The following is a 13,815-nucleotide window of genomic DNA, read 5'->3' on the forward strand; positions in this document are numbered from 1 at the left end:
AACAAACAAGGGAGTATGTGGCCTTAAAAAGAAAAAAAATTCTGATACATACTACAACATGGATGAACTTTAAAGAGATGCTGCATGAAATAAGCCAGACACAATAGGACAAATATTGTATCATTCCACTTATATGTGGTGCTAGAATATAATCAAATTCATAGAGACAGAAAGTCCATTGAGGTTATCAGGGGATTGGAAAGGGAGCTTGAGGAGTGATTGTTTAATGGGTACAGTTTCTATTGGGGATGATGAAAAGTTCCGGAAATGGATATTGGGGATGGTTACACAACATTGTGAGTGTACTTGATGCCACTGAATTGTACACTTAAAAATGATTAAAGTGATAAATTTTATGTTATGTGTATTTTAAACAATAAAAACTTTTTAAAAAAGATGAGCTGAATAAATCTGACCTCCACAGCTCTGACCATCCGGCTGCAGTTGCCACCCGGCTCCACAGGAACACCGGACACCCCAGCTGGCTTCGCTGCACTGCCCCTCACAGCCCCCGTTGGCCAGAGAGCAGCTTTTACCTGGTGGAGATAGGACAGTGATGAGTACAGCTGAACGCGGTAAAGAGCAAACATTTTATAAACCGCATGTGTCATAACCCTCTGCTTGTATGAGGACTGGAGGCGGTTAAGGATAACTTTTTCCTTGACCTCTTACCCAGGAATGCGGAGGCAGTGGGGCAAGACTGTAGAAAAGGGGAAGTTAGGAATCAGGAAGCAGGGCACAGAGTTTCTTTCTAGGCAGATGCGCTGGACAATGTCAAGTGCTGGTATATTGTCCACCCACGGAGGGGCCAGCAGCCTCTTCTCTGTTTTCTCTGGGTTTTGTGGGCAACTGGAAGCCCTTACCTTAGGAAGTGATATGAAAATGTACTAACCCCAACGAACATCTATACAGGACCAGAAGTCTGTATTCGTCCCATTGTTTATGCTCTTAGTATCTTTGTTCCTTTAGTAAAAAGCGTCATTTGTAGCCTTTAACAGGACTAAAGAGGTTTCATCGTCCAGGTCTGAGACAAGATTTGGGGGAAGGAGTGGAGAATATGAAAAAAATGACAAAGTGACCTGGAGGCAGATGCCCACGCTCCCTCTGCCCAACTCAAAGCAACAGTGATTTTTTTTTAATATATTTTATTGATTTTTTTACAGAGAGGAAGGGAGAGGGATAGAGAGCCAGAAACATCGATGAGAGAGAGAAACATCTGTCAGCCGCCTCCCGCACACTTCCCACTAGATATGCGCCCACAACCATGGTACATGCCCTTGACCAGAATCGAACCTGGGACCCTTGAGTCCCCAGGCCGACGCTCCATCCACTGAGCCAAACCGGCCAGGGCAACAGTGATTTTTACAGTGAGAAGCAGAGGTTTAAAGACCGGACCTGCGTGCTCAGTAGCCTCCTCCCCTGGAAAGGGCCTTCCCCAGTCTTTTCTTTGTTAAATCCTTAGAGAATTTGCCATTTTTTCTTGAACAAATGGCTTACTTCTCATGAGCAAAGCCATCAATGAGAGAGAAACATGAGAGTAACCCAGGTAGCATTTGCTCACACTCAGGAGGCCAAAGCCAAGGAGGGGAACTTGTAAAATGCAAGGGATCCATCGCTGCAGGGTAATGGCTTGTGTCGGAGTTTCAGTCCAGCATTCTCTCAGAGAGTGGACCCCGACGATGACTAAGGCACTGATCCTTCATCTCAATCTCCCCTCTCTCCTTAAAGCCAAGCAGTTGGTTTCTTACCACATGTAGTGGGCTCATCAGTTCCGTCAGCACAGTCAGCTTCCCCATCACACACCAGGGACTCCAGGATGCATTTCCCTTTATCACAGCCAACCATGCCTTCTGGGCAGGACGCTGTGAAGGAAGTGAGGCATCCTTGTTCACTGATCATTGCGGGGGAATAGAAATAGAGAATTCTTACGCTGGGTAAGATGGCAACATGCCTACAACCCAAAGCAAGTCTAGGTAGAAAAGAAAGTTTTCTTTTTTAAGCAAAGTTGCCAGGGAATTGGGGCTTAAGACTCAATAACAAAGATGTTAAGACCTCTGGGCATCAGATTGAAATAGTATTAAAACTGAACTGAACTAGTATTAAACACTCCTAATTAAAACAGAACTAAAGCCAGGCAACACTAGCCCTAAAAGATATATTACCTTAAGAAACCAGGTCCTTTATTATAGGAATGTTAGAATCCACATACATTTGATACTGCAGATTTAGCTCTAGAAAGGAAAGGTGGGATGGGATTGAGGTTTCCGAGAAGTTGGAGGTTCCACCACATTGTGCATGTGGTCTATGCAAAGGACTAGGGCCCTCGCCAAGTGCTTTGGGGGTTTTCCCCTTTAATGAGGGTTTTTCCCTTCCATCATTTACTACACAGGAGGTGAGGCACCTGTTAGGGGCTCTGGGAATTGGCCATAATTGAATCGTGGAAACATTCCAGGCAGTGCTTTGAGTGCCCATTGCAGAGTTACTGTTCAAGTACGGCTCTATGTTTCTATGGGCAACTACATCTAGGTTATTGCTAGGAAACATCCTGTTTTTAGATGTGGGATTTTAGTCTCGGTCACAGGAATTAAAACACAACTTACAGAAAGCAGCCTCCCCCCCCCCCCCCCCCCGCCCGGAACAGCCTTCCCTTTAATCAAAAGTGGGAGGGCAAGGCTCACCACAGACGTCCTCGTCCGAGGAGTCACCACAGTCGTTGATGCCGTCACATGTCCGGGCCTCCATGACACACACCTTGTTCTTGCACTGCCACTGCCCGGCCAGGCAATGGTCCCGGGGGCAGTGTGCTTTGTCAGACCCGGCTGCACAGTCCTCAGCGCCATCACAGAGTTCCCAAGCATCACGGCACTCAGAGCTTCCTGGACACCGGACTTTTTGGTCTGGACATGCTGTCAATCTCTCTAAAGGCAGGAGTTGGCTCTGTGAGACAGCACTGCTGTACTGCGGCCTTCTCTATTTAGGGATTTATGCTTTGCTCATGGATTTTGTTTATAGAAAACCAAGAGTCAAAATGGATGTTAATCATTGGAGACTTGGCCACATCTTCGTATACTGAAGTTTCACCCCAAAGAAGTTAGACAAAAAAGCCAATAAGGCTAATAATCTTTTCTTATTTTAGGTGATTTTGAAAAATGAAGAAGTGGGTAAAAAGTCACCTGTAACACCAGAGACAAATTAGTATCTGGGTTTAGCACATATGGTGTAAGGCTATTTAGTGACTTGCTTATTCCACCCAATACTATGGATATTAATCAATGATGCAAATAAACAAAGAATATGACTAAAGATAAGACTAAGTTGTACCTACCACAGTCAGCCTCATCGGAGCCATCTAAGCAGTCCCCAACACCGTCACAAAGCCAGCCGAGAGAAATGCACTTCCCGTCATCACACTGCCAGGCTCCGGGATGTCCACGGCATGTCTCCTCTGTGGGCCAGAGGAGGTGTTTAAGAAGAGGCAGGAGAGAGAGGTGTTTGTCAGGACACTGAATCTGTGCTTCATTCATCTTAACTATTTCCATCAGCTGGAAAATCAATCCCTGGTTTGCCACTGGAGTCAACCCCAAACTTGCCTGCCCTTTTCGTGTGACCCCTGACAATGTCACTGTGCCCTTACCTTAACTGTTCCCTAGCCAGTTAATAAAGCATTTCTTTCATCATTCTTCCAGAACACTGATGTCCAGTAGAACTTTCTGTGACAATGGGAGCCTTTTATAGCTGTGCTGTCCAGAATGATGGCCATTAGTCACATGAGGCTATTGAGCACTTAAAATGTGGCTAGAACTGAATTTTATTTTATTTTATTTATTTAAATAAATGTAAATCATCACAGGTGGCTAGTGGTCAGCTTTTATAGGCTGACTTCTTGAACTCCTTTAATGTTTGAGACTATATTAAAATCTAAGACAGCATGTGAACTGTTTGTTTTTTATTTAATTAGACCCTTAAATATTTCCACCTAACTATGCCTACTGGCAGAAGCTGGTGTGTGTACTAATAAAAGGGTAATATGCTAATTAGACCGGGAGACCTTCTGGACATCCTTCCGGACAAAGCCATGGTGGCCGGGCCGAGGCAGAGGTGGTTAGGGACAATCAGGCCAGGAGGGGAGGGCAGTTGGGGGTGATCAGGCCAGCAGGGGGGCTTGGGGGCAAGCAGGCTGGCGGGGGGGCAGTTGGGGGCAAGTAGACCAGCAGGGGGGGCAGTTGGGGGCGAGAAGGCTGGAAGGGGGGGCAGTTGGGGGCAAGCAGGCCAGCAGGCAGAGTGGTTAGGGGCTATCATTCAGGCAGGCAGGTGAGTGGTTAGGAGCCAGCGGTCCCGGATTGCCTAAACCGAGGGGTCCCAGATTGGAGAGGGTGCAGACCGGGCTGAGGGACACATGCCCCCGTGCACGAATTTTGTGCACCAGGCCACTAGTATATAATAAAAGGCTAATATGCAAATCAACCAAATGGTGGAACGACCAGTTGCTATGATATGAAATGACCACCAGGGGGCATATGCTCAACTCAGGAGCTGCCCCCTGGTGGTCAGTGCGCTCCCACAGGGGGAGCACCGCTCAGCCAAAAGCTGGGCTCATGGCTGGCAAGCGCAGCGGTGGTGGCAGGAGCCTCTCCCGCCTCCGCAGCAGCGGTAAGGACCCCTCAGGGGATGTCCCCATGGGGAACGGGCCTAAGTCAGCAGTCAGACATCCTCCAAGGGGTCCCGAACTGCAAGAGGGTGCAGGCTGGGCTGAGGGACCCCCCTCCAGTGCATTAATGTCATTCACCAGGCCTCTGGTGTGTGTGTGTGTGTGTGTGTGTGTGTATATTTATATATATATAAAATATAAACTTGGGAAAGTGTGTGGGGGGCATAGCACAAAGCCTTTCTGCAAGTATAACTTTGATTCTAACCTGTAATATTACTCATTTTTATATCAAAGGTTTTGTGTTAAATTGTTATAGTAAGTAACCACCAGAAATGTGTGCATGGTGAATAGCAAAGGAATGTAACCCTCACCAAGTACTTTGGTGGGGAGGTTTGCTCCTTTAAGGAGGAATTTTCTCCCTCCATATTCACTGCACAGGTTGTGAGACAGCTGTTAGGAGGCTCTCCTTGTACACAGGTGCGCATGTGTCCCTTCTGGGGCTTTGAGCACTTTCAGCACAGAAGTTTTGGGGCCTTATTTCAGCAAGACATTTACCAAGTGGTTAACTGGACTTCCATGATGTTGTAGCTTTCTTTGTATTTATTCTGCAAAGTTGTTTTTTAGCTGTATAAAATTTCTAAGCACATAAAAGTTGAACTAGTTTATCATACAGAAAAGTAATTGTGGATGCTCTCCCTCCTGGAAACATGCCCACCCTGTTCTTCCCCTACAGCCATGCATCTCCTAAACGCTAAGGGTCCCCATGAGACTTGCAACCAGGGGAGCAATGGGCAGTGGCAGCTCATCCCAGGCTAACCCCCCAAACCTGTCCCCAAGAACCCCTTTTCTCTGACTGCCCAGTGAGCTAAGGCAGCCCCGCCTAGGGTCATTTCTTCCCAATAACGTTTTTAGAGAACCAAAGCAGCCCCACCTAAGCTCTCTGCTATAGCTTCTTCTCTCCTAGGCCCTTCCTTGTTTAACTGTCCCCAGCTTCAATAAATGTACCCTGAATGTAAAAATAATTTTTAAAAGTAACTGTGTACACTGGGATTGGCAAGGGTTTCCAGTTTGAGTAACTGCCACAGTTGTGTAAACCTGAATTTAAGGTAAGGACGCAGGTTTTTGCTGGATTTTCCATCCCAGCTAGCCTTCTATTTATTTTGATAACAGTGGTATCAACACTTAAAGAGACATCCCTGGCTTTACCCACTGAAAGCTGGCAACAACCCAGAATACCCAATGTTTACAAAGACCCCCTAAGAGGGTAAAACGATGAGAACTGACAGTGTCTGTTGGCCAGGTAGGTAGTAGTAAGTGTAGACAGCACCTGGGAAGGCACACGGGCATTTCTTTAAATTATTGTCAGCTGAGTCCGAGGCCACAGGCAGAGCCGCCGCTCGGATACACATTCCCCAAGAAGGCGGAAGTGTTATCAGTACTGACTCTTACCTTTGCCCAGGTGCCCGGTAGTGGGACTTTGATATGTAAATCCAGTCAAGCACCAGGAATGCTCGGGCCTACTCAAGAATGCAAATAAGCTCCTTTGATCCTAAATTTTGGTGAAACCCCCTGGTATTTGGGGGTATAAAATAAACTTGCTGTGTCGGCTCTGGGTCCCTGTCCCTCCATCAGAGAGGACAGCGGTCCCACCCAGTCCCACCTTTTTTCTTCTATCTTTGTGTCTTGCCTTTTTCTTTCTTTTATTTCTCAATCCCCAGCTCCTCTACTCAGGAACTGGACCCGCTCTCTTTCCGTGCTGGACGCGAAAAGAGAGAAACACCTACAAGTAAGGGCCAGACATGGACAAGTACGTGACCCAATAGAGGAAGGTGCTTACCACACTGCTCATCGGTCCCATCGGGGCACTCTCGCTCTCCGTTGCAGAGCCAGGCCACAGGAATACATCTGTCACCACATGCAGCTTGCCTCGTCATGTTACACTGTGCTTCATCTGCATTGGGTGACCAAGAAGCAAAACCATGAGGTCCTGGCTTCCTTGGGTACAGAGAGCACCTCTTCATGATAAGCTGCAGCCAAAGGAGGTTTTGGAAGATCTCCCTTCAGCTAATGCCTAGGACAATAGGGGGTTCAGTGCCCTAAAATGCACATGAGTTCAGCGGTGTTGATCCTTGGGAACCATGCTTTTTGGTGTTTTGGTGTTGTTGCTGAGTACTGCCATTGGCCTCCCTGTTTTCCTATTAGATTGGGGTGCATTTACACTTATTTAAAGAGATACGAATATTTCCAGCTCTGGTTCCATCTTAAAGACTCCGAGTATGAATAGTTGCAAGTTTAGAGGTCTAGGCTTACAGTACTTGACTCTAACTTACTTTTAGACCTGTGCAGATATATCCTTTTTTTTTAATTAAATTTTTATTGTTGAAAGTATTATATATGTCCCCCTTTCCCCCCTAATTGAACCCTTTCTAGCCCGCCCCCACCCCCTACTCCAGGCCTTCACCACCCTGTTGTCTGTGTCCATGGATTATGCATATATGCATACAAGTTCTTTGGTCAACCACTTCCCACTCACTCACCCTCCCCCTACATTTCCTCCCCCCACATTCCCTCTCCCCACATTCCCTCTGAGATTCCACAGTCTAGCTTACTTCTAGACATGTGTAGGTACATCTTAAAATAAGATTAGAGTTTTAGGTCCTATATACCATCTTTACAAGAATAGCTCTAATAGCCTGGTGACAAAATTTGTAAGTTTTCAGTTATTTGCCTGCGATTGATTTACACTACCAGCTTTATTCCAGTCATGAATTTATGTTTATCAACCCTGAATGATTAGTGGTCCAAATAAGCCTGTCTGGAATGTGGTCCTCAGAGGAAAGCCCCAGGAAAGCCTGGCTGTACTTAATTTACTACACTGCCCTAACTTTCAAAGAGCAAAAGGCACGCCTTGGTCCCCAGAAAACATAAGCCGCATGCCCCATGCCAGTAGGAGTCTCTGCAAGATGCAGTGAAGCCCAGCAGTCCTGCTCCCAGAGATACTTTATGCACATGGGATGGAAAGTGGTACCCAAAGCAGTGCCACGGTTATTGACAATGGGAGGCCATTCCTTAGATATATCTCCTTGGATAACAGGCCATCTTGGTCTTTCATGTATCCCTCTAAGACAGTGCTTTTAGCATAGTCACTCAATGTTTGACTTTTTAAAGCCTAGCTTATAAAAGACATTTTAAATAGAAGATTCAGGAAGTAGTGGCTATTAATGAGTAGCTGATAACTTTTCAGCTACTCACACATCAACCAGGCAATCTCACCTAACTTGACCGAGACCATGACACCAAGAGCCACTGATGTTACCAAACACTAATGTGGGAGCACAGGCTCAGTCATACCCAGGTAGCATCAGGCTACCCAGGTTGGGGTTGGGGTTAGACCACCCACTAACACCAGGACCTTGGGTGAGTTACTTCCTCTCTCTGGACCTCGGATTTTTTGTCTGTAAAATGAGGCTAGTAAATAAGTACTCCTAAAAGGAAGATGCAAGGATTAAATAGGCACAAAGCCACTTGCACAGTATCCACCACATACATACTGACAAAGCATTAATTCTTTTGCTCCCTCTTCCAGCAGATCTTTCTAGAAGGACCCCCATTCGGATTGCAGTCAGCCCTCAAAGATGCACACTGCTAGGTGGGTCACACCTTGAACAACATTTTGCCCTGGTGACTTTCAGTCTGGAAACCAAATGTGCATATAGACTCTACACATTATCTGCAGATGGCTCTCAAATATTACTTTCCAAATTTAGGTAGATGCTTGCTGTGAAAAAAAACAACAAACTTATTTATAGACACAGTAATTGATGTATTAAGTTTATGGTGGCTTTCTCATAGTCTGTCAATATACAAAGCACAGGGGTCAGAGGCGGTTCCAAATCAGACATTATAAAGATGTCTCCACGCCGGAAGGCATTGGAAAGCACCGCCTAGTCATAACCACCTCACTTGAATCCCTTTTCAGGAGGGTGCACACAGACCCCCCAGAGCAAGGGCTCCTGCCACCGCTGAGCTGCTCCGCCAGGCGGGGCCAACGTCTGATGGTTAGCCAGCACCCTCCTGGAAAACAAGCCACTCGGGTGCTAAGTGGCACCTCCTCCTTCCATCCAGGGGCCGCCCAGGTGCACCTGTCAGGAGAGTTGGGCGAGTCTGCACACCCTGGGCACCTCCTACACTCGGCCGAAGTCGCCAGCCGAGACCTTTGGGACTGTGGGTGCCTCAGTGCCGCTGGGACTGGGACTCAGCTCTCCTCTGCTTCGGCTCTGCCTACACCTGCGGACCAAGTGCCGCAGGAAGTGGCTCTCTAACACACCTCCCCCTAGGGTTTCGGGGAGTGAGGCACCGCTTCCCCGGTCCCGGCCTCCGGGGACTTGGGGACAAGTAGTGACAGGCAGCCCTGATCCATTCATTTGCGGTCTGGTTTCAGTGTGCTGCCTGGGAGACCTCCAGGGCGAACCCATCGGAGACCAGGGCCAGAGAGCGAATCCCCTGCGCCTGGACGTTGGGGACGGGCAGAGCGAGGGTGCGCCCCACTCGGGTATGAGCTCCCTTTCCCTCCGCTTGAGGACGGAGGAGGGGACGACACCGACACCGAATTCGTCCCCTGAGCCCCCATATGTCTCCCGCCCCCGCTTCGCACCCGCGGGCGGGCGTGCAAAGGAGTAAAGGGCTTAGAAACAGGGGCCACATGACTCACCTGGCGGCCCCTCCGAAGGCCAGCCTCGCCCTCCCAGATAAAGGTCTCAGCAGATGAGCGTGGGGGGGACACATTCAGCGAGGGTCCCCCAAGCTCCCCTCCACCTCCGCCTCTGCAGCGCCCCGGACCCGCGCCCCCTGCACCCTGCAGAGCGGGGTGCGATCCCTCCCGGTGGGCCCCACTCACCGACCCGGGAGCCCTCGAGGCCGCCCAGCGCGGCCAGCACCGGCGGCAGGAGCAGCAGGAGCGCCCGGCGACCCGTGACCATGGCCGGGGAGGGGACAGGACGCCGGGCACCACGCGGGCGCCGCTGCCTCGGGGCAGGAGCCGCGCTTGTCTGAGGACACCCCAGCCCGGGAGGAGCGCGGGGGCGCCCGGGGCGGGCTTCCTTCCCGCTGCCGCCGCTCACTGGGGACCGCTGGGCGGGGTGAGGGTCTGGGAGGATTGGCGCGCGGCCCCCGGGGAGCGTCGCCGGGAAGGAGCGGGGGCTGCGGGGACGCGCTGAGTCTCCCGTCTGTCTCTCCAGGCTCCTGGGGGCAGGGAGGGGCAGGGATGCGAGTCCCTCTGGCCATGGGACAGCAGACTCTCAGCTAATTCGGGGCCCGGCCAGCGACACTTACCTGAAGGCGTCTCAAACTTCTGTGTGCCCAGGAATCACCTAGAAATCTTCATTCTTAATACGCAGGCTCGCTCCTGTAGATTGGGGGAGAGAGAGGAGGTCTCAGGTGCTAACAGGTTCATAGGTGAGGCCGCTGTTGCTGGTCCTCAGACCTCCCTTTGAAAAGCAAGGGTTTACTAGCTTCCAGACCGAGGGCATCGCTGGGACTGGGGTCCCTGGGGTCTCCCCTGCCTCCTGTCCTCCCAGCCACCCAGGCAGAATGCGGCTGTCCTGACGCTGGGTCTGCAGGGATGGCGCTAGGTCCTACAGTGGTCGGCAAACTCATTAGTCAACAGAGCCAAATACCAACACTACAACGATTGAAATTTCTTTTGAGAGCCAAATTTTTTAAACTTAAACTTCTTCTAACGCCACTTCTTCAAAATAGACTCGCCCCGGGCCGTGGTATTTTGTGGAAGAGCCACACTCAAGGGGCCAAAGAGCTGCATGTGGCTCGCGAGCCGCAGTTTGCCGACCACGGCGTAGGACATCAGCCCTCTTGGTGATCAGCACACTAAATAAGGATAACATCGCCACAGCCCTGAGAAACACAGTCTCCTTTTGGTGGGGCAGAAACTGAAGAGCGGGGACTAGCTATAACAAATAGTCATCATGCTGTGAACCGCGCGGTTCTGTTCTGATCAGAGAAAGCACATTCTGACCTGGCTGGGAGGTGTACGCCCCAGGACATGGGAGGTAACCTCGGAATGCGGTCCATTCTCCTTTTCTGAAAACTTCCTATCATCATGGAAAGATTTACAACCTTGTTGCCAGTCCCAGAGGTGCCCGTGACTCCCGGCCCACATTGCCTGTAACCTGTAGCCATTACACCTTGCCTACTTCCCCATGTAATTCCTACTTTCCCATGTAACCTTCTACCCAATATAAGTAGCTGGCTTATGGGGGTGGGGGGGGGGCGGGTTTGAGCAGATTTTCCTGGATGACCTGCTGCTCTCCCATACTGCTGGCAGTATTGTAATAAACTCTCATATATGACTCAACCCTGTCTCTGCTTAATGGGCACAAGTAGTGACAGGCAGCCCTGATCCGTTTGTTGTCTGGCTTCAGTCGGAATCACTGCCTGGAGTGGGATGCTTTAATCAACAATTGGCCATGGACATGGGTCGAACCTGATGGATCCAAACTAGAGTCAAACACAATCGCAGTAGGACCGGAAGGATGTAGAGGTCATTTTATCCCCGTGCTGCCATTTGGGGATGAGATGATGGATAAAAATGAGAGTGTGTGACACATGTGCACAGGTGCGGACCACCCTCCCACCCCCTCACTTACCTTCTTTCCCATGCACCAGGAGAAGTAGGTGTCAGATTCTTGGAGAGAACACGATGGGGTTAGAATTTAGAATGTAAAGCTGGCAAGGAATATTTATAGTGGTTGGGAATGAAGGGCAGCCATACAGCACCAGGAAAAAATAGAAACAGAGAAGTGAATTGCAAAGTGCCTGCTTAGATTTTATTTGCAACACACTACTCCAACAGCTTCCTCTTAAATCATGCCTCCTCTTCATTGCACTGCTGGTCCCATCCAACCACCCTCTGAAGGCGGCAGAATGCCATATGCTCTGAAGTTTTCTTGAAATTCCTTGTTGTTGTTGTTTTTTTCTAGATAAATGTCTTTGAAGTGGATACCTCAGCAACGAAAAGCTCAGTGTCAGGCACTTACAATCAAAAAAGTTAATTGTCAGGCGTTTACGGTACAGCCAACCTTGCATTCCTGAGATACATCCATCCCACTTGGTCATACACATAAATTTGTACTAAAACATAGAGCATGGTTAATGGAATACACATAAAAATTGACTCGTGAGAACATTAGCATATAGTTAGCACAGCACATACATCTACCAGGGGTCCTCAAACTTTTTAAACAGGGGGCCAGTTCACTGTCCTTCAGACCGTTCAAAACAAACTATGAACAAATTCCTATGCGCACTGCGGGCCCGGAACGAGTCGGCTGCTAAGCAGGACAGGCAGCGGCACCCGGTGGGACGGATAAATGTCCTCGGTGGGCCGCATGTGGCCTGCGGGTCATAGTTTGAGGACGCCTGAAACAGTAATCTAGGTCTTGTGAATGCTGTGTGCAGGCAGAAATTCCAAAGTGTTCAATTCATAATAAATAAGCTAATAACAAATGATGGGGTAAATTAATATAAAGCTTTATATCAATGATAGATACTAAAATTATCTTTTGGTGTTATATGCATTTTATTTTCTTATTCTGTAAAATTTGCTAATTTATGGATGTTTAAGCACCGTGAGTCTCCATTAGTGAGTTGATTCACCAACACCTTATTCTCTCTCGGGCGGATAGCAGAGAACTGTGTGGGTGTCCATATGTGTATCGAAGAGCTGCAGGGAATGAACGCTGAGTGGTGATATGCCAAGAGATATTATCCGGGAAAGATTTCACAGAAGAGGTAAAATACAGGCAGCAAACTAGAAAAAAGAAAAACGCTACAGAAGGTCATTTATGTAGCAAGTCAAGTCTGTTCATTTTCCTAGCTGTTGCTTTGACAATGTGGCCACCTGAATCGTGCTGGAAAAATCTGTCTGTTTGAACATAAATACCAGAAAATCACCTTTTCCAAGCTCTGCTTGCTGGTGGCCGTCTGTGCCACCTGACCAACAGATTGCTCCTGTAATCTGGTGCAACAGGAGAAATTCGGAAAATGGCTGTGCTCCTCCTATCCTGAGTGACAGCCCCCTTCTTCACCAATGACTAGCCATGTGTCTGGGGGACGCTCCATTCCATGGATCCATTTGCTTTCACTCCCTGCCCAAATTTGTGTCATTTATGATTTCAATTTAAATATTGCACTTTCCATTTCTCAAGAGCCATTAAAAAGTTATTGTCACTGGTGAAAACGAGTCATCCTACCTCCTTTTGGTGTGTTTCTCCAAAGAGTGTGTCCCAGGAACTTGCCCTGAGCTTCAGAGTAAAAGATGGTGAAGTTACAGAGCAGGGAAAATAGTCAGCACCTTATCAGTGTTTCATGTGTAGCAGCGTTAGTCTTGACTTTGAAAAGAGCAGTGGCAAATGTCAGCATGAAATCATCACAAGCGGGGGCCACACATGGGGCAGACCTGGAAAGACTTCAGAGCCACAGCCGAATGTGTGGGGACAGCGCCTGTGTCCACGTGTTGTGTTTACATATTAAGTTTCTAACAAGGAAAACAGCTCTTAGTGAGTGTCCTCTGAACTGTACTAAGCGCGGAATCCTTTGTCCAGTCGGATGCTCACCGGTAATCCCACCTTCTACCTGCTTTCTCTCCCTCGCGTCGCCCCTCCTGCTTTGCCCACTGCCCCGCCCCAGCGCCAGCCTCAGTGCCTCTCACACACCCGCCTCGGCAGTCTGTGCTCAGTGTCTGTGCTAGGCACCAAAAGGTTTGTGAGCCATTTATTTCTCTGTAGCTGGTCTCAGATGTGGTCACAAGTCAGCTTATATTCCACTTCACCCAATTAAGGATAGATATTGGTTTACTTGGCAACTTTGTTTCTCTGATTCTTTTTACCAAATGCTGCAAAATTGTGACTAAGAAAAAGATAGAGCTGTCTGACTTTATACGTGCTTGGAAAGTATGGTTTGAACATTTATTTACCAGATTTGTTTTCCTCCATCCCCACTACCCCACTTCTTTTCTTTTCTTTATCTTTTGTGGTGGTCATTTTTGTTGTTTTGATTTAGTTCTGGTTTAGGTTTGTCCTGGTAATACTTGAAGATCAGTATCCATTTGTTGATAGAGCAATAACAAAAACCACTGCCCTGGAAGATCTGAG

The 13,815-nt window shown here is 48.5% G+C and overlaps 1 protein-coding gene across 1 annotated transcript in view; it reads right to left on the reverse strand.

Moving 5' to 3' along the window:
- The window catches only part of LOC308243465 (low-density lipoprotein receptor-related protein 2-like), a gene marked incomplete at both ends in the record, with an annotated part of 45,299 nt that extends 35,672 nt beyond the window's left edge, over positions 1 to 9,627 (reverse strand). Inside the window, 6 exons of the mRNA XM_080659013.1 lie at positions 417 to 536; positions 1,749 to 1,862; positions 2,679 to 2,876; positions 3,326 to 3,445; positions 6,486 to 6,599; positions 9,546 to 9,627. Of these exons, the coding sequence (XP_080515139.1) occupies positions 417 to 536; positions 1,749 to 1,862; positions 2,679 to 2,876; positions 3,326 to 3,445; positions 6,486 to 6,599; positions 9,546 to 9,627 (748 nt within the window). The remainder of the gene's footprint in view (positions 1 to 416; positions 537 to 1,748; positions 1,863 to 2,678; positions 2,877 to 3,325; positions 3,446 to 6,485; positions 6,600 to 9,545) is intronic.
- Between the last annotated feature and the right edge of the window lie 4,188 nt (positions 9,628 to 13,815).

The sequence above is a fragment of the Plecotus auritus genome (assembly GCF_963455305.1).
Source record: "Plecotus auritus genome assembly, chromosome: 3".
In the NCBI taxonomy this organism is placed as follows: domain Eukaryota; kingdom Metazoa; phylum Chordata; class Mammalia; order Chiroptera; family Vespertilionidae; genus Plecotus; species Plecotus auritus.